This window comes from Diabrotica undecimpunctata, chromosome 9, assembly GCF_040954645.1.
Source record: "Diabrotica undecimpunctata isolate CICGRU chromosome 9, icDiaUnde3, whole genome shotgun sequence".
Lineage (NCBI taxonomy): Eukaryota > Metazoa > Arthropoda > Insecta > Coleoptera > Chrysomelidae > Diabrotica > Diabrotica undecimpunctata.
Genome location: NC_092811.1, coordinates 98,007,751 through 98,030,122, shown reverse-complemented (window position 1 = coordinate 98,030,122; position 22,372 = coordinate 98,007,751). Strand labels below are relative to the sequence as shown.

General features: G+C 33.8%; 1 protein-coding gene across 2 annotated transcripts in view; it reads left to right on the top strand.

Moving 5' to 3' along the window:
* LOC140450305 (ribosomal protein S6 kinase alpha-5-like) overlaps positions 1 to 22,372 on the top strand; it is a 422,483-nt gene that overhangs the window by 224,237 nt on the left and 175,874 nt on the right. For both annotated transcript variants that reach the window (XM_072543860.1, XM_072543859.1), the window contains exon 4: positions 12,340 to 12,455. In XM_072543860.1, coding sequence (XP_072399961.1) covers positions 12,340 to 12,455 — 116 coding nt within the window. The remainder of the gene's footprint in view (positions 1 to 12,339; positions 12,456 to 22,372) is intronic.

Here is a 22,372-nt window from a genome sequence, read left to right as displayed (position 1 = left end):
TATTTTTTAAAATGCAGGGCCTTTTAACACCACTTTTCAAAGGTCATAAGCTTTTCAATTTCAGTTTTCCTGTGTGTGAGTGCTGTGAACTTAGATTCGCATGGTGAGATCATTAAGATGTTAATCAGATGTTAAAATGAATTACGATTATCAATTGACCTCGATTGCTTGTCTGCTTCCGATATGATATTTTATATCATATCGGACTATGACGGATTGACCCGCTTACTAGGCCAAATAATGTTTATACAAAAGTGCTGAATTTCAATGTTGAGCTTAAGGTTTAACAAAAGTATTTTGAAACTAGAAATGCGTATTAACAGTATGTGAGCCCTAGATTTCTGATTGAAAACAATTATCTATTATAATAGAATATTTTTAAATCACCGTATTTATCTCATTATTTTTGGAATACGTCTTTGATATATACTACAAAGCCTCTGACTTGAAAGAGGCGAAAAACGTAGCATCTCAGCATTCATATTCGGAGCCTTGGGTTGAGGTTGCTACAATAAAGAAATTGTTTGATCTTTATAAATTCTGCTCTTTTGCTATTTCTATTCGGACTTTTATTTCATGTAAAAGATCTAGCGTTTCGACTAACCATCTACCAAGATATTTATACTTTTTCACTCTATCTGCTCATTTCTTATGACAAGATTACCCGAGACGTTATGTTTCTTTAAAATGACCAAAAATTTTATTTTTATAAAATTCGTTTTTAATCCCAAGCCTTAATTTTTCTTCTTCCTGTGTAGACATGACTCTGTCTGTTTTTCAATCTGCCTCCAGTAAATTGTCGATTCATCGTTTTCGTGGTGTTCCTACTGATCGTCTTCCTATTGGGGAACCGTCTCTTGCCGTCTTTACTACTCTATTTGTTGTCCTTCAGCTTATAATATATGATTATTCCATTCTACTCTTATACTAACTTACATCTACGTCGTATAGCTGTACTTCTAGCTCTGTCCCCTAGTACTTTACCATCAATTTCAGTGTTTTCATCACTGCTGTTTCTAACATTCTTTTTGTCCTCTCTGTGTCAGGTCGTGTTCCTGCCGTGTATGTCATTATTGGTCTGATGACTGTTTTGTAAATTCTGCTTTTCATTTCTTTCCCGATATTTTTTCCATATTGTTTCATTCAGGCAACCTGCGGCTCTGTTTGCTCTACTCGCTTGATCTTCCACTTCTGTTTCGAGTAAGTTTTACATGAATAGTTTAATCTCTCTTTAATTTTTTTTTTAAATCCCTAAGGTTATCTGTTTTAACAGTTATCCATTAAGAGTTACACTGTATAAATTAAATAAAAGAAGAGAAAGAACCCTGCTTAGTGCCACACAAAATTTCTACTTTCTCAGAGAGCTCATCATCTACTTTAACTTTTTCTGTCCGCTTCCAATAAAGATCAGTTATGATCTTATATCCCGGTTCGTGCCTATAACTATTTCTAAATCCAGTCGCCAGAGACGAAAATGCCACTGAACCTCTAAAAATCATAAGAACAAGCTGAACTTTAACGAGAATGTCAATTAGAACTCCCAAAAAAGATGCCAAAAAGTTTACCACTTTTACCCCATGGCTTTCTCCTAAAACCCCCCTCGTGGGGGGATAAAAACGGAAAAAAATCGTTTTATCAAGAATCTGTACACCATAGAAAAAAATGTTTCAAATAAAAAATGTAGCTAAGATTTTGAACAAAAATGATAATTAACATTTTTTGTGTAGAATGAACCGTTCTCTCAGAAACAATGTTTGAAGCGATCGGCGATTTTGAATGTGAGTTACGCGCGTGAAATCAATCTTCAGTAAAATTTATATCAGCTCGACGGTAAAAATTCTATATCTTTTGATCCGAGTGTCCTATCGACAAAAATCAAGATGCGTTTTAAAGGTAAAGAGTGCAGCTTTTGTATGCAATTTTTGTATTTTTGTGCAAATAAACTCATTTTTTATAAAAGTGTTAAATATATAAAGGTGACATTTTTTATGATTCTCATGAGATCAATACAATTTATCCCCTTCCATTGACCTGTTGCTATGGAATTTAGATTACTATAAGCTAGTCTTTAAAACCTATAGCATGGAATTTTAGTTTTGAGTTTTGGCAACAAATGAGGGGCATTTGAAATATGCTTAAAAAACGCTAAATTTAAACTTTCACATTACAAACGATCTAAAACATTTAAAACTGCTCTTTTTTAATTACACCAGTACGTTTTTCAAAAGTAGACAACTTCTGCTACAAATTACACCCAAAACCGTCTTCTTGAAGGCCTTTCACGTGGCGTGCAATCGTTTGTAATGTAAAAGTTTAAATTATGCGTTTTTTAGTCATGTTTCAATGCCTCACATTTGTTGCCACAACTCAAAATTGAAATTTCATGTTATTGAACAGATTTATAGAAACTGACGTCATTTACGGCTAAATACAAAAATTGCATACGAAAGCTGCACTCTGCACATTTAAAACTCATTTTTATTTTGATCAACAGGACACTCTGACCAAAAGATATCGAATTATAAATAAATAATAAATATTTATTACTATTATTATTATAAATATTTTTGTTCAAAATTACTTCAGCTACATTTTTTATTTGAAACATTTTCTCCTCACAATTCTTGGTAAATCGATTTCTTTGAGTTTTGAACACCCTACGAGCGGGTCTTAGGGGGAAGCCCTGTGGTAAAAGTGGTAAACTTTTTTTGTATCTTTTTGGGGTCCAAAAATTGATATTCTCGAAAAAATTCAGCTTGTTCCTATAATTTATAGGGGTCAAATCTCTGACGACTGGACTACTATGAGTTCGTGGTGTTTGACTTTATCGGATGCTTTTTCGCAAAAATATGCGAAAACGAACCTTGATATGTAGGAAAATGAATAAAGACAGCAAATATTACCTTAAATGGAGGGATATGAATTTGAATTTAGATATTAACATGCATTTACCGTGTTTATAGAGCATCAAATTGGAATATAAATATCGTCACTTTCACATTCCGGCATCTTTTATGTTTTGTATTTTGTTCTTTAAACATTAAATTATTTTACCAATAACATTAATGATCAATAAAACGATTATTGCAAAACAGTGATAATTTAAAATCGGTGATAAAGAAGTTGTCCAATTTGCGATAATTACCATCATTATCAAATTAATTGTTATTTTCTACATTATCGTTTCTCGCGTTCAAACCAACTCGTCCTTGTTCGATAAATCGAAGTATTACATCCATTAGAGACCAAGAAAATCGCAAAATAGGCGACAATCCATCAAATAAATCTTTTACTACATAGTATATTCATTAAAAAGAGATCCATCTTTTTTTTATCTGTCTACCAACTACAACCATCCCTTTTTGTTGCCATACACACTGAGAATTATCGTATCGATGTAACCTGCCACTGCATAGATATGTTTGGTTGATGTAACCTAAAATTTCTGTTTGGTATGTTTTTATTGGCCTACTTTGTGGTCCTTGTTCTTTGGCTTTCATTATTTTGCTGATATTATTTAGCACAGCAGGCGTCAGTTACGAAGATCCAGCGCAAATCCTTATTTTCGTACCGGTTCGATCCGAGCGCCTTGCTTACATATTTGTCCACGCTGTCAGTAGCGCAGCGGTAACTATTCGGTGCCGTTAATTATATAAAAAGTATAATCACGCCACTATCCACCTCTTCGGATACAGTCGGCACACGAAACATGCCCGAGCGAGATTGGATCTTCCATTTTCCTATGTACCGAGGGAGGTACTGTAAACTATTCTTTAGTTCTTAGTTCTTATTATGTTCTGTAAATTCTTCGTTGTTAGTTTTTGTTCCAGTTTCACAGCCATTTTATATCGTGTTCTTTGGAATCTTAGTGTAGTACTATATGTTCGGCATCTTATTCTTCACTGCGGTGTTTACACCGTTTGTTTATCAGCGAAACCAAACCATACTGCCGGATTTGACAGTACCACTCTCGTCCTTTATTACTTGTTGCTCATTCATTGATCCATTCTTCCAAAAGGTCATTACCAATTTATTTTCGGACCTGTTGTTGATGTTCTATTGTTTCAAATAGTCGTAATCGTTTCTAAATCACTAAATTGTATGTAGGAATTACCCCTGCTATTATTTGTGCCACTTTCATTAAAACAGTCCTGTAGGCACATACTACTTTCAAGATTCGCTTCCTTTAAAATTGAATTTACTTTGATTCTGTATGCGCTTTTTGATATGACTATACTGGTGATAGTTTTGCCATACTGGTGCAGTCTATATGCATTAGCATTAGCTTATGGTGCGTTAGTATATTTAGTGCTTGTGTATGGTATTTGCCATTATTTTCTATGTATGTATGCATGTATGTATGTATGTATGAAGTCATGTGCAACTGCAATAGTTCACCAATTTCTTCCGAGGTCTTAATTCATGACGTCGACCTGGAGAATGTTCCACTTAATCGCTGTGGTACTCCGTTTGTTAAATGTTTCTGTTTTTCTCTATGGTAATGAAAATTCCTCGGATATTCAATGATTACACTAATTATGTAGTTTGATATATCCACTATTTTTATCTTTTCTATAATCCTTTTCCTGTTGATTTTACTTTATTGGTATAATAATTTATTTTATTGCATGTACTGTAATGTGTGGATCAACCTTTTCTAAAGCCAGAAGTTCTGAGATTGTTTTTTTTTGCTTTTTCCAATATAGTATGTCTTTCCTTTCAAGCCTTTCGTATAGCTTTACGACACTTTAGTAAGCAGCCAGGTCTGCTAAGCAATACGATGTTGCTCCATCTATACTCAGCATAAGTTTTGCATTTTTCTGTGCATCGGGAAAGCCTTGTATTCTGTGACGAAATAACAATTTATTGGGTTTAAAGTGATCTTTAGTTTTTTTTTTCTGTTGGCGAGATTAACACTGTATTTTTTTTTTTCAAATTAATAAGGCTTTTTACAGTCAAAGCGATTTAAAAAAAACCGTGAGTCTATTGAAACCCTGTAAAAGACGGTATAGGACTGTAAAAAGTTACAAATTGCTAAAATCACTACATAAAACCACAAGCCTGAAAAATGTACTATATCACCGAATTATTTAAATAAATATTGAAAGACGCATTATAAACCGTTATTAACTACATTTTGTGAACAAATTTGTCCTCAAATAAATGAGAAACTCTTAAGCCTTAGATACGCCAATCATATAACTTTAATAGTTAAGAGTAAACAAGAATTTACATGGTATTTAGTATCATCCGCATTCTAGTAACATATTGTACCCATTTTAGGTTACCTTTACCTAAACTCATTGGGATTTGGACGTGTACGAACTGATCACTTTACTTATAGCCCCCCATAAAATTATTAGACCCTACGAGATATAGCAAACTGACCACTGGCATCCTTTGGAGATAGATAAACTCATCACCAGCATTTCTTGTTTACCAACTTGGTAATCTATTAAATGCAGAAGTTATTTGAATTGCTTTAAAATTTAACTGTAATATTTTTATATCAAGTTACTCCCGGTGAGTGGCCTATTAGACCTATCTGTCAATCTAAATGGATGATCTGAAAATTCAGCTGCATAGGTTTTTAATAGTGAACTTTGTTTGTTATATCTGAAATAGTCTCCAACTTCGTTATTTTATTTGCATTCGGTCTAGGATTATTGTTTCAAATTATCAAACCTTAGTGTTTCCAAACATTTTATGGTCTGTACCTGCCAAGGGGTGCAGGTAGGTCAGTGATTAGTTTGTAATAATCTCTCTGGGTTTATTATAAAATCCCTGCTTTTATTGCGGTGATGAGTTTGTACTATCTACGAGGGCATTTATTCTAATTATTGATGAGTTTACGTGTACCCTGGGATTTCTGGTACTGTAGTTTCAGAGATACTAAACAAAAGACTCCAACAACTAACTGAAAATATTGTCGGGGAATATCAAACCGGTTTCCGACAAGGAAGATCTACAACTGACCAACTATTCACAGTGAAACAAACTTTAAACAAATCGTGGGAATACGACATTGACGTTCACAACATATTCATAGATTTCAAACAAGCCTACGACTCAATTAATAGGAACAAGTTATATCAAATATTGCAGAGCTTTAATATCCCCCAAAAATACATCCGACTGGTAAAATCAACAATGGATTCGTCAATACCAACTGTCAGAGTCCAAAATGAGCTCACTGAAAACTTTACAATAGTCCAAGGATTAAAGCAAGGAGACGGGCTGGCACCGACACTATTCAACCTGACCTTGGAATATGTGATAAGACAGCTGAATATAGGAAGAGGTAATCTCCTAACAAATAAATCAATACAGATGCCGCCTATGCCGGTGATATCAGCATCATGTCTCGCAGAACAGAAGAGGCGGCAGAAATATATTCACAATTAAAAACAAAGGCAAAAGAGACTGGACTAGAAATAAATATTTAAAAGACAAAAAAGTTAACACAGGCAAGAGCTAGGGGAAACAGACGCACAGTTGAATTAGAGGACGATATTGAAACGGTAGAAAGTTTCACATATTCAGGAGTTGCATTAAACACGGATGGAACAGAAGAACTAGAAATCCAAAGAAGAATAGTAACGGGAAACAAAGCTAATTTTTCACTCGATCATGTGTTCCGCTCCAAAAACACACACTGGAGATCGAAAATCAGGGTCTACAAAACTATTATCAGACCAATAGTATGTTATGCATGCGAGACATGGGTGATGACAGAAGAGACAAAAAGAAAACTGGAAGTCTTTGAAAAAAAGTGCTAAGTAAGATATTTGAACCTATTAACGAAAACGGAATATGGAGATCCAGGTACAACCATGAACTCTACCAACTGTTCAAAGAGACACCGATCTCAGAATTCGTTAAACTTCACGAGACTTCGCTGGGCTGGTCATGTAGTAAGAATGGAGACAGAAAGATTGCCGAAAAGAGCCCTAGATAGTAAAATGCAGGGCGCAAGACCAAAAGGAAGGCCACGGAAAAGATGGGAGGATGAAGTGGCAGCGGACGCGCAAAATTTGCTAGACGTGAGAACTTGGAGACGATAGCCGCGCTACCGACAAGGTTGGAGGCATAGTTTGGAGAAGGCCAAGGCCCGATTTGGGCTGTAGCGCCATTGGAGAGAGAGAGAGAGTTTCAGGGAGCTGCTGATAAAATTTATGGAATTGCCGATTAATTGATGCCAAGTGATATTAAAAAATCTAAATTAAAATGAACACAAAACTGGTTTTGATTTCCGCAGAATATAGTCTTGAGCTGTTTTGGTAAAACATCAGATTCCTAAGTAAATACCTGCTATCGGTAGTTCCTGCAATATCTGCAATTCAGTATTCTCAAGAATTTCAGAAATTTCGAGTAGTTCTGATTTTTTTATATTTGTAACAATTTAACAACCAATATATAACACTGCTTACTGACCTATGCATAATACGTTTTGATAAATATCCAAAGTACAATTTGGATTTGATCTTGTCACTTACATTCTCAGAGGTTTCCTTTAACAGAAAATGATAAAATCGATAAAATGTTTTCTACTTGCTGTTGGCATGATTTCTATAAATATTTTTTTATTTTTAATGGTTGATAATTTTTAGTGTTTTTTCAAACGTCTTATCAAGCAGACAGTATATACCCTTTTATCATCTTTCTTTATTTTATTATTTGCACTAAGAGGTTTCCAAGTTGTATATTATTTAAAACTTATAAAATTCAAGTTGTCGCGATAAATTATGTCATCAATGTCAAAATAAATACTTATAAACCATAAAGACAATGATTATGTTGTTTTGATAACACACAATCGAACGTCATTTTGGTTGGTGGGTTTACGTCATAATATAAATGATTTTTTACGCTAAGCAAACAACTAAAATAACTAAAGTATGCTTGCAATTAAAATTTTGGGTAATAGCTATGATAAGTTAATAATTAATAACCAATATGACGGATATTTCATGAACGCAAATAATAATCAAATTCACCATCTTGTTATAATGATGCATTGTTTTCGAGATTTATACGCTGGGATCTAGAATTTTTGTTTGTGAGGACTCATCTTCAACTACAACCATCTGTCACCCACCGATCATCTTCCTCGATTATCTACGCTATTTATAGTATAGTATTCTTGTACCCTTCGGGAGCTGCTTCCTAGACTGAATCGGTATTGTGATTTTCAGTGCTTCATGGTAGTGGTTTTGTATTTCGAAGCATGCAGATCCACATTCTGTGTAGATACAGATCCTCTTCTTTACGATTAAAGTTGATCGGGTGTTTGTAAATTTCGGTAGGCCCTACTCGGTACCTGTGCTTCTTCGAATACAACTTGCTGTGTCAATTCTATCTTTTTACCTGTTCGTTTTCATTGTTCCATATTGTGGATAATTTTTTTGGGCACTTAATTCTTGGAGCCAAAACCTCTTTAAACGCACCGAAAATTTCAATACCGATCTGAATGAACCGACGGATGTCAAGAAAACGCTATAGGTATATAGCAAAGGCAAGCTGGTACACCTCTTAAGAATGACACTCGGGAGCTACAATTCATTCAGAGCTTCTGGGACTATTCCTTACCTGCCTGTTTCTGATTGGAGTCTGCTTAGTATGATTCTGTCTACAATCTTGCTGACTGCTGGAAGTCATAGCAAACGTAATCAAGGAATATCATCAGTGAGCTAGGGGAGTTTACGTCTGCTGCTGCATCGTCTTTGATGAAGTTTCCAGCAGCTGCAAACTTGCCTTCAACTCACATCTATACATTTGTATTTTTTGGAAGTCGAAATATCATACATAAAATACTTTTATTATCATTGTGGTCTTTTCCCAGAAAACAAGAATTAAAACAGAATAAAATGTGGCATTTTTTCGAATGAAAACTACCATGCCTAATCTTTAAAGACATTTGTATTAATGTTATGTAGAGACAGAGATATATATGTGCAGAACCATAATGAAAATTGAATCACAGTAATTTCCAAAGGTGGTTTTTCATGATTACTTTCCCGCCGAAACCGAATTGTACTATGCTTTTCTTGAGGATTACCGTTAAAAGTAAAGGAAGTAACGGAACAGACATTTATCGATTAAAAATGCAAATTCGAATCTTCAGAACGTCAACCGAGCTGAAGTTTCACGCACTACCTATAAAATCATAGAACCGACCAGAAATCACGTTTCATGTGGTATGCTCCCATCGCAACGTCAAATAACACTTATTTAGAGACTAATAAGGATAATAAATTTCTCGACTTCCATATTGTTATGTAATTAACTGAGATTTCGATAAAATCATTAGTTTACAGTTATAAAGTTTTATCGATGCCGAGATATCTTGTTTCCTACACTGTTAATATACTATTAGAACAACAACGTCACAGGAAAGCTCACATTTTAACAAGTAATATCAAATATAAATACAGTGTCCCTCAACCAAACACTAGTTTATTTCAAGTAAAATTAAAAACTCTTAGAAAAACTTATTTATTGTATTGTCAATAATAAACCACAAAATAAAAAACCAGTTCTGAAATATTGATTTTTTTGTTTTTTATAAAAAATGTTTTAATCAAATAGTTCCATTGGAATATTTTCTCCCTTTGCTGGTCGTATCAAAATTAATTAACGTTTAAGATCATAGGAACAAAATCAAATAAAGTTTGATTTATTAAAGAAAATTTCAAAGTCTGTGAACCATCTTTGGTCGACATCTTTCAGTGAGATTATCGGAATGTCCCGATATTTATTGCAGGTTTAAATTTTACCACTGGAATCCTCAACAGCGAAATAAAACTGTTGGTACAACTAACCTGACACAAAGGTTATAATACAAAATACTGTATCAGGAAGGAATCTGTCTGTAGAACCTAATCAAATGATGCCTACATTTTATGGGTCTAAAATCCAGGCCGTCACACTTGTAGAGACCAAATTTTTGGAGAATCGTAACACGACCAATATCAGATGCTGCTCTTTTGCTACGAGCAGCAAAGGGAGAAAATATTTCAATGGAACTATTTGATTGATTAATTTAACAAGAAAACATTACAAGATATTTTTATGAGTAAGATAATTTTGAAATATTCTAAAATATGGATATTAAAATCGAGTATTTCCTCCTCGAACTCGAATAACAGCTCTAATCCTTTCTGGCATAGAGTGGATCAATCTTATTTTGCGTTATTTGTTCCCACCTGTTTATCTGCGCAGGTTCTAATGCTACCATAGTTTCAACATAATTTTGCCGAACCACTCTTTCAAGTTATCCCACAAATGCTTTATGGTCTGGACTTTTAGAAGTCCAGGATAGTACCCGAATACCAACATCTGTAAAGTATTGCATTGTTATCCTGGCTATGTTAGACCGAATATTAGGAATACATGTTCACCTACAAAATGCTAAGTCAAGTACCACATGTTCTTGCAGACTCTCCCTAATGTACCTATCGGCATTACGGCCACCTTCCCCTTACATAACAAGATCTGTATCTGCTTATGAAGAAATATCGCCCTTGCTACTCTAGGAGAGAAGCAACATTGGGCATAGCGTTCTTCATGCCTTTTCCACACTCTTTGCCGACCAACAGGTTAATATCTCGTAAAACGAGACTCGTCTGTAAACAGAACGTTTCTCCAATCTTCCAGAAGCACGAGAGAATTCCAAGCGTTGTCTTTGATGGGCTGTGTTCAATAAAGGGCCTATAGCAACCTGTGTTGGCTTAATACTCTTCGTACGGTATCAGGTGAAACTATGGTACCATGATCATCTGCTAGTCTCCTAGTCAAAGTTTAGCAGTAGCTACCCGCTCTCGAAGCACTTGAAGTCTAAGAAACCGATCTTCTACTGTTTTTTGCCCTTAGTGGTCCCTGTCCAGGTCTTCTTGAGCAAAAACCAGTTTCTCGAAAACTTTGTAAATAAATCATAGGATATTGTACTTCTCGGAAAGCCAAGTGTTTTCCGACATTAATATTCGTATCTATAACAAATGGATAGAACACGGCCAAAGATTCCAGTATCTTCATTGCTGTATAACAAACGATCTTAACCACCAGGTCGAAATACGAGCTGGTATAAAATATGCTAGGTGCGCTTTTTAAAGAAGGAAGAAATTCCTTTTTGAAATGCAGCCTTTTTAAAGATGAGGATATTTCTGGACGATATTCTTCTTTATGGTGCCGAAGCTTGGACTGTCAATGTTGACTTGAGAATGAGATAATGAGAAAGCTGGAAGCTTTTGAGATGAACCTTTTTAGAAAAATTTTGAAAATACCATTGACCGTTCATATTATGAACGAAATGGTATTACACAGAATGGCAAGAGACGAGCCAGAGAACTTTTGGCCACCGTTAAAAGGACAAGACAGTATATTTAGGGCGCATACTTAGAAATGAGAATTGCGAATTGTTGCAGATAGAAGATGGAAACGAATTTGCCATGGTTATAGCCAACCTTCATTCGTGGAGTCGGCACTAGAAGAAGAAGAAGAATAGGACGACGAAATTTCTGATAAACTCATAATAGAGACATCAATCTATTCCATACAGAGTGGAAATAACTACTTACGACGCATAATGGAAGGGGAAGTGGAAGGAAAAAAGGAATTTACTGTAATTATCGCAAACCTTTAGTAATGGGGAAGGTATCTTAAGAAGTAAGATAAAAAAATATTGTTATATATTTTTTTCTATTACTATTACTATCACTTTTTTTTCCATTTGTCTCCTTCCGTCGATATAGTAAGAGCATCAACATTTTCTTTCCGTTTTTAATGTCACATATTTGTAAAAAAAAACGACATTAACATGAAAATATAGGAAAAAGATATGCAAACTACCAAACCGGAAATATATAAAATATGTTCACTAATTTTAGCCATTATAAGGAATTTTTTAATAATAGATTTTGACTATTTTTTATTAATAGAAGTTATTTGGTACGTATCGTGAATAAAATGTATATCTTAAATATAGAAATATTTCAATAAAAAATTGAAATACTCATGCCTTTGGTTTATTTTTAGCAAGGCTACAACAATATTATTGTACAAGGTCAATTGTTGTTTATGATAATCATCTGCTTGCAGGAATTATCTATTATGGATTCATAGACGCATACAATGCTTTCCAAGAACCAATGTGGATTTTTTATCCTTTCGCAATCGTTTCCCAAATTGGCTTTTCTAAATACTCGTTTATTTGTAAACGTACATTCAGCCTAATAAATTAAAATATTTGTTGAAATGAGTTTTTGAATTATGTACTTAAGAAATCCCCTTGTGTCTTCCCCGTATCTATAAATTTATATTACCGTGTTCTTTTTTTTTCAGATTACGTAGCGGGAGGAGAGCTGTTTACTCATTTGTACCAAAGAGATCATTTCACAGAAGACGAAGTTCGTATTTACATAGGGGAAATTATATTGGCATTAGAACATTTACATGCTGTAAGTATCAAAAATTATCTAGACAATTTATTGCATTCTACATCGAAGTCTAATTAATACATATTATTATGTGAAATTACATATTCTGGCATATTTAAGAACAACTTTTCAAATGTAGGAACAAGTATAGAATTTTGCCTTTTTGTATAGATGCTTTGTAAAGAACATGGATGCATTCATATGAGCTATGCACTATGCGCACAATCTGGCTGCTAACTGTTCGATGAAGTGAACATTTCAGTTCAATCATATATCGTATATTTTTTCCGTATTTTTTATGTTTAATTCAACATTTCCCTAAACAATATATTGTCCAAAGACACCCTATATACTATATAGCGTTTAAATCAGGGTGTTACCGTTTAAATTGGTTCAGTCTCTTCTTTTTTGTATCGCGATGTATGCTTTTGCTTATACTGACACACTCCGTTGGTGATAAATTAGAAGTAAATATTTTCTCTTGTCATTTTTATAATTATTAGTATAGTTCATTAGTAGTACTAATTAATTATTTTTGCATTTATTTTATTACAAATCAAACAAACTGATTCAAATTCAGATTCAAATCTTTCATGATTTATTTATAAAACTTTTTTGCTTATGTTAATATATCATCCAAAAATCCTATCATACCTTTACGCACTATTGCCGCACCCTGTAGACGCTAGGAAGTTTTGTACAGTGAGTTAAACGTTCAGTAATTTGTGTGAAATCGTTTGGCCATATATACACAACGATGTAAATTATAGCTATATGAGATTCTCGGAGATAAGCTGTTCTTATATCCGAAGATCAAAGACGTCACGCTTTGTGGAGACGTTACCTCCCTGACCATCAAGCTTCACCCCTCCAAAGTCGCAAACATAACGTTGGGGAGGCTTTAATAATTACTTGATCTTTTGATCTCTTCCTTCATGTACCATGTCCTTTCAGAATGTTGGTTACCATCATAGCTATCTTAGTTTTATCCACTGCCACACTAAATAGCATGATGGTGTCAATAGCATACCAGTCTTTCTTCGTCCTGGACTGCGTTTGGATGCTATTTTCTCTTGCATAATATTTTGTATATCTCCCATATCTGGGATCTCTCATTACATGTCCAAAGTACTCCAGCTTTATCTTCTCTCATCATAAACAATGCCTCTCTCGTTCGAAACTTGTTACGGAACCAAACTGTGTGTCACTCGCATTTATTATAGATACGGCCATCTATTACCTTTAGAAAATTTTTCGATAAATCGTTTAACAAACTGATGGTTCTATAATCAGCACAGGTTTTTGCTGTTGTCTTCTTAGGTAGAGTTCTTAGGTAGAATTTCCTCTTCTAAAAATGTTTGCCCATCCAGCGAGCCAGTGACCTTGGTCACTGGTTCTCCGCACTGAGATTTTGTGTGCCGAACGAGCGGCTGCTGATTTGTCAAACCTTACCTGTTTTGCTTACCTCACATATCTGGAGGGTCTGGCCATCAATCTCGTCCCTAACGATGCACGGCCTCAAGTCTCAGGAATCGCGATTGCTCCATCTGAGGTATCCGTAGAAAAAATGACTGTTTTCCTTTGGATAACCTAAAACTCACCTAAATCGTGTGAAATCGTAGTACTTAACCTACCTCCAAGCCCCTCGTGTCTCGTGTGTATTTTTCCCTACTATATACATATAATATTTGATTACCTAGCCTATTCTAATTACTTCATTCGCCAGGTCCAGTGCAATGCCAACCTGTAGAGTCCCATTTACTGATGTATGAACTTTTCATGTTTCTTTCATGGTTTTCTATCACTCTTTGGGTTGATACCCTGTTAGTTGGTGTCTGGGTCTTCTGCACCTTGCCGGTCTAGGCATTCCTTAGACTTTCTTAATTCATTGATGCTTTCATACGCTTTTTCATTCATTTTATCTAGGATCCTTACTTCTTTGGTGTCTCTGTATGAGAATCTTTTGAATACGTCTGTAGGGATGATCACAGCCTCCCTTATAATATGATTTTGAGCTATTTCGATCTTCTTCCTGTTGGTTTTATAGATTTGGTCCCAAGCTACTGATCCATATGTTATGGCTGGTATGATAATGCTGTTTGGCATTCCTTACTTCGTTTTCACACTCAACTTGCTATTTATTCCAGTAAGAGCTCTTAGCGTGCTTCTTAATATGTAGTTCTTAGTGTTAGCGCTCTTACATGTGGAGTTTGTCATTCTTTTATCCAATAAAAGGAGCATGGTTCGCGGGGTGGTTGGTATACAGGAAGGGTGACAGTACTCCTCCTTGTGGTATTCTAGCCTCAACAATTTCGACTTGTAGGATGTGTTCTATCTGAACACTGAACTTTCTATTGGCTAGGTAAGACGAGAGAAGGCATGTTAACGGTATACCATACGACCCCGAACGTTTTTTATGATATCCAAATTATACATTAGCATATCTAGGAAACTGTATAAATAATATATTATATACTAAACATAAAATTAATTACGAATGATTCAAATACATTAGTCTAACAAAAGCTAGTCTAATGATCTTTTTCGTATTCATTTTTGAAATTAATCCGGTAATTATAAAACTACAATCTCGATTATTCTATAGCATTCTCGAACAGTTTTAACGAACGTGTTTTTATCAAGGCAATTATTAATGGATTTGTTTTAAAAACATCAAACCAAGGACAAATGTAAACGAAATTGTTTCAAAGTTTTAACGTAATAATACTATCCCTTGTGATGAATATCTATGTTTATTTGTTATTTGGAAATGCATTCACGCAAAAATTTTAGAATCAGGCTGGCTATCCTGAAGGTAGTTAATGAATTTTATATTATGTATTTATTATTTGATTACAGCTCGTAAACACAAACGTTTTATCATGTGTGACGTCTGACGTGACATCAGTTTTTGATTCGACGGTGACGTTTTTCGTTTTATTAAATACGCACACAAAACCGCTAATAAATTAACTGCTGTCATTACTATTTGATATTTATATGACAAAATAACGAACGTGTTTTTATCAAGGCAATTATTAATGGATTTGTTTTAAAAACATCAAACCAAGGACAAATGTAAACGAAATTGTTTCAAAGTTTTAACGTAATAATACTATCCCTTGTGATGAATATCTATGTTTATTTGTTATTTGGAAATGCATTCACGCAAAAATTTTAGAATCAGGCTGGCTATCCTGAAGGTAGTTAATGAATTTTATATTATGTATTTATTATTTGATTACAGCTCGTAAACACAAACGTTTTATCATGTGTGACGTCTGACGTGACATCAGTTTTTGATTCGACGGTGACGTTTTTCGTTTTATTAAATACGCACACAAAACCGCTAATAAATTAACTGCTGTCATTACTATTTGATATTTATATGACAAAATAATAAAATACAGACCAAACTAAGAATAAATACAAAATGGTTCCAACAGATTAAACTATAACAATAGAAAAAAGTTTAATATTGTCGCTTCTCGCATCACGCATCACATACTCTATCATTTCTTCTCTCTCCAGTCTCTTTCATGGGGATGCTTCTAAATGATTTATATTTTTCTGTTCTGCTGTTCTGGTACATATGCAATCTGGTAATGCGTTCTGGCAATGACTGAACGTAACTATCTTCCAACGTCCAAATCTTTGATGTATGTTATTAATGATAGTATTTTATACTCTTATAGTCTTACATTGTCAGGTAAAATTAAACCAGTGCATCTTCAATCCATATTGTAAGAGATCAAATGAACGACGTAACAGTCAATGAAATATTTAAAAACTGCATAAACTTGGTCAAGACTTACCCAGGTGCCGATATTCGATCAGACCATACTCTACTGTGCTCTACAGTCACAGTCAGGCTAAAGAGAGTCTGTAAAAATCAAAAAACCTCCAAAACATCACTAGATGCTCTCCAAGACCCATGTACTCTAGATGAACAAAAAATCTACCAAGAAATAACATCTAACCGAGATACTGGCTTACCGATTCTCAAAAGTTCAGAAGGCCATTGGCCAAGCGAAACGAAGGAAGACTTCTGGACCTGACGACATACCTGCAGAATTGTTACAACTATTAGATGATGAGAGTGTTTCGATTATCACCTCCTTCTTTAACAAGATATACAGCAGTGGTAAATTACTGTGGTACAGTGGTATTAAAAGACAAGAGGTTAGAATCAATATTTATAATTATTCCCAAGAAAAGATATGCCAGACAGTGTAGCTACTATCGACTAGCGATCAGTTTAATGAGTCACACGCTCAAAATTTTTATGAAAATTTGGAAAAAGCCTTTGATAGAGTACCACATACAGTACTATTTCAATGCTTGGACTCAATCGGTCTGGACACGTTTGCCATTATATTGCTCAAAAGGTTTTAGCTACAATTTCTATTAAGCGTGGTGTCAGCCAGGGATGTGTTATGTCACCTTCGAGTTTGTGGAATAACGTGAAATCGTCTCAAAGGTGTTAAAATTGGTGGGGAAATCATTAATAACATCAGATACCCAGATGACTCCGCCATAATGGCATACAGTATTATAGTATAGAAGACCTTCAATCCCTGTTGAACGCTGTAAACAACGAATTCACTAAAAAGGCCTTAACAATCAACGCAAAGAAAACAAAATGGATGAGAGAGATCCGAATTTGAACCACACAAATCGTACGACATCTGCAAGTCATGTAATAATCCAACATTTCTTGTAATTTAAATTAAATACGTGACGTTGTATACCACGAAATAATTTGTTTATTCTCTCGATACCTCCGTAAACTCTACGAAACACCAGAGCACAGATAAACATTCAAATTTAACGTTTACGTCAATACGAGTCATTAAAATTCATTTAAAAGCAATAATTTATTCAAAGTAGTTTAATATATAAGTCCTGACCTGCAGCATTATCTCTCGTATTGTAAAAACAGCATTTTTTGCATTTAGCTTACGTTTGCGCTTTTATAAAAATGAAGCGTAACTACGTCTGACCTTGTAGTTTCTAAGCTAAGTACGCCAAGCTTTAATATTTGGGTACAATGTAGCGCTTTGATTATGTACTAAAACCTTCCACGGTGGAAAATTTATTATAGACGCAAAGTCGAGTGAGCATAGAGTAAATACGATTTTGTTGTTCTTTTCAACTTTTCACTTAATTTTTTAAGACCTGCTTTGGTGGATATCTCATAATAATAGTTTGGGCTTTTATTAAATACATCTACATATTTGTACCGGGTGGTCCAATAAGCCGATCTCTCGGCTATATATCAGAAACTATTCATGTTATAACTTTAGGAGAAAAAATTCCTTAGTAAAAGTGGCCAAAATAAAACGCTGGAAATAACTTTCAAGTTTCTGTAACCTGTGAAGAAAAATTTGAAAACCAGTTTTTTGTGAAATATGCCCAATTATACCAAGTGTTAAATAAGTAAACTAGAAAGAGGCCTAAATTCCGCACAAAGTTGTTCAAGTACTTTTTTTTATGTTTTCAAATAAAGGGTGGGGGAGAGAGGGAAAATATGAGCAGATACACTTTCGTCCGAAATATCGTAATGAGTTCAGTTTTAACTTAAATTTTTACCTGAAGAAATAACACTTTCGTCCAAGTCAAATATTTTTGCATGTACACTTTCGTCCAGGGGTCGAGGTCCGCGGGGATCAATCCCATATTTAAAATAAAAATAATGGGATGTATATTTAACATATTCCAGCCTAGGAATAGTTTTTTCATTAAAATTTTCTATTTTACTTTTCAAAAATTTCTCACGAGCTACAGTTTTGTTATTAGGTCTGTTACATTTATGAATACTTTGAATTCTAATGTAGATCTCATTTTAATATTGATTGATAGCTTTTAAAAACACGAATATATTCGGATGGTATGTATTAACGGATTCATGTAAATTAATGTGAATGAAAAGATTCACATGCATTGGTTGTTCTCGTAGTTTCTGATGATTTTCCAGCCCAGAGTATCGGTGGAAATGTTGAGTTTTCATCAACGTATGTCTCAACTAAATAATCAATAAAAGCGATTTTGTATCTCTCGGGCATAATTTCGATCAGATCAAAAACTAAACAATCACCGACTTCTTGGTGATCTAGAAAAAGAAGACCAAAGAAATCCATTTTCCCACTTCAGTTCTGTTTTTGTAATCATTTTTAAGCCAAGTTTTTAAATTTCACGCCACCAAGACTGCGAAAGATGGAATCTACATCCGATTATTTTAGATTGACCCCGGACTGAGTTAACAGCCTTATGAATTAATTTTTCAAAATCAATGACAATATCTTTTGGAAGAAAATATAAAGTTAGCTCTGAACATTTGGTCCTTATCAAATTGAAACATGTTTCATATGTATATGATAATTTATCTGGCAATAAACAAAATACTAGTGGAATGTAGTGGCCATAGTAGTATCCATGAATTGTAAACATTTGATAATATAATTTTGGGCAATATTTAAATGTACCATCCACATATATTCTAGAACACTTACATAAATGTCTGAGATTTGTCTCACAAGATATAATAGTCAATTTTGCACTCTTATCATTTACCAATAAAAAGTTTTCATTTCTAAATAATTTTCCCAATGATTCCAGTACTTCTTCTATCGTTTTTGGTAAAACTGGGAGAAATTTTCTTCTTACAATATAAATACTTTGTTTCACTGATTTCAAATTCATAATAGTTAAATTGGTATTTTCTTCTTCACTTAAAACGCGGTGTAAAATTTTCCTGGGTTGAGTACTTATATCTTCTGCAGCTTTACGCTTAGCTGCTACTCTTACAAACTGTTGTTGAATGCAGTTGGCCTCCAGACTTTCATGAGAATGATTTAAGTTTTGTCTAGAAATTACTACATCATCCCCAATTGTGTAGACGGCAGCGTTACAACCTTTGGTACGACATCCCCAGTGTGATTCCCCACTTTTTAACTTTTCGGCAAAATTGAATTTATCATGGGGAATTTATAGTTATTCACTTTTTTTGCCACCATTTGTTTGTCGAAATTCTCCATAACATTTGAAGAATAAATGATTTTCATAACACAATTCAAGACTATAGAAATATAAACACTTTGAGAATATTTTCACAAATGAATAAACTCGAAGATTCGTACATATTTATATATTTAATATTAATTGCTTCTTCGAAAAGCATTACGAAAATTTACCTGACTCTTTGGACGAATTTGTATACCTCAATTTTAGGGGCTTGGAGGAAAATGTATACCTTCTTTTATGACACTCATTATTTTGGACGAAAGTGTAATCACCGGGAAAATATTTGTGGATAAATACCTATAATTTTGGTTTGGATCAACCGATTTTAACGAAATTAGTGTCATTAGAAAGAGTGTGGATGATTTAATTTACATATACTATAAAACAATTGCATTTAGTTTTAATTGTCATGGGTAGAGGGTACTTTCGAATAGAAAAAATTAAAATTTGTTTGTCTTCAAAATGTTTAATGGAAACATCTATTTATTGTAAATTTTAATGGAACTGGATTAAATTCGTAACAAAATGGCGCAAACCGCATGTTGATAGCTTTTGTCGAAGGCGAGATATGAATAAAAACGCATAAACATAAATAAGTATAGTATTGACTCACCCTTTATTATAATTTAAAATTAAATATGTGATAAAACATACAAATATCTCGATCATTAAAACTTAATGTCCAATTAAATGTTCAAATTGTTTTCCATCGTTGTCCACAGAAAGATGTAATCTTTCGCGCGTAGACATAACAGCTGCTCCAATCTCAGCTGTTGATATACTATATATTGCGTTTATAATGCGCTGTTTCGTGTCGTCTCACGTGGTTGGTTGAGTTTGGTACACTAAGTCCTTCAATCTTCCCCACACATAAAAGTCCGGACATGTTAAGTCTGGATATCTAGCTGGCCATGAAAATATACTTACCCTTCCAATCCATTTATTTGGATAACTTGCATACAAATAATCTCGAACTCGTCTGGAAAAGTGCGCAGGACACCCGTCATGTTGTAATATCATATCTCTTCTTGTTTGTAAGGAAATATTTTCCAATAAAACATTCAACTGATTTTCCAGAAAATCAAAATATGTTTCGACATTTAAAGTTCTATCAGAGAAATATGGACCTATGATCTTTCCATCAACTACACCAAACATTAAGACTCCATCTACCTTGAACCTGCACCTCATGTATCCAGTGCAGATTTTCTTCAGCCCAATAATGCATATTATGCAGATTAACACCACCCGCACTATTAAAACGTAGCCTCGTCTGTCCACAAAATCTTTGACATGATATGCGGTTGTTCTTCTAGCAGACCTAACATCCAATTACAGTAATCCAGCCTTGCATCAAAATCTCTCTCATGTAAAGCTTGGTGGAGAACTACATGATAAGGATGCAGTCTAAAAAACAGAACAACAAATATTGGTGAAAAAGAAACCACTATATTTACTAAAACTCAAAAAATCTTGAAAAATCCACAATTGTTTCACAAGATAAATCGTGCATAAGTATAATATTTATAATTATACAGTTAAGATTATGCGCTAAAACCATGGTAAAAACACAAAAAAAGGGTTTTTCGAATTTTGAGGATTTCCAGAGCGAAAATGAAAAATCTTACCCCGCCATTCAAAAGAACGCAAAAAATACACAAAAAATAAATATTTCGAAGTATGCAAAAAATTACCTATATGACCTAAAAAAATTCTTCGAAAAATTCAAATGATTTTCCTGGGCTCGATTTTGATCCAAAAAACTGAAAATCAGAGTGTTTTTGGTCATGAAAACATTTAAAATCACCATATGAATAGAGGGGGGTGAAGAGATAAACAAAAGACGTAATTTGTCACATTTAAATGAGGATAAGTGCTTAAAATATGGGAAAAAGTATTAAAAAATGGCTTTTTTTTTAATTTTGACAATTTTCCGGAGCAAAAATGAAAAACAATCTAACCCAACCATTCAAAGGAACGAAAAAAATTACACGAGAAATAGTTATTGAGAAGTTTGCCAAAAGTTACATACATAACCTAATTTTTTTTTGAAAAATTCCAATATTTTTCCTGAGCTTAATTTTAATTAAAAAAATCTGAAACAAATTTGAGGGGATTAAAATGTATATTTGTGAAATTTTTTCAGTTTTTTAAAGCAAAACTTTTTTTTTTGAAAAAAAAAAACACATTTTTTGCGATAGGGGATCCCAAAGGCCACGTAGGAAACTAAAAATTGGGCTAAAGGGTTTTCTAAATATGTACTTTCAAATGCCCTCAAATAAAAATCTAGCCGAGTGCAGATTTTACCATCTTATCCCGCTATAGCCTTTGGTATGTAAACATTTTTTTGATTGTGGTTAGTTTCTAAATAGGTATACCTATTTTTTTTTTTAAACTGAAGTGTCAAAAAGAAATAATCCAGAGCTTACAGAAAAGGAATAGTTCTTTGACCTCGACTTAAACGTACGTCAATTATATCAGCTACTTTTTATATCAAGATTGACTTTGTTATAGTTTCCGTACATATTCCAATATATTAAGAAAAGTACAAAAAGAAATATTGTGACAGAACCGCGTAATTAATAACTGGTTAAATGGATACATGTGATACATAAAATTAAACAGCGGAACACCTTATTTACATGTCAAAAACAGTTACGTTTAGTAGTCATACTCGAGTGACGCTTAAAGTAGCGTGAAAACATATGGTACCGAAAATTCTTCGGGGCGTTAGCGATACAGTAAAAGCGGAAATGGCTATCTACCCCCGTTTATTTTCTTTTTAAACCTTTTGAATATCAAAATTTTATAAAGGAAAGGTGCTTTAAAAAGAAAACTCTTTCTGAAAGTGATTTAATATTTTCTTTATATAAAAATTTATCTATTATTAGTCGAGTCAATGAAGGTAAAATACA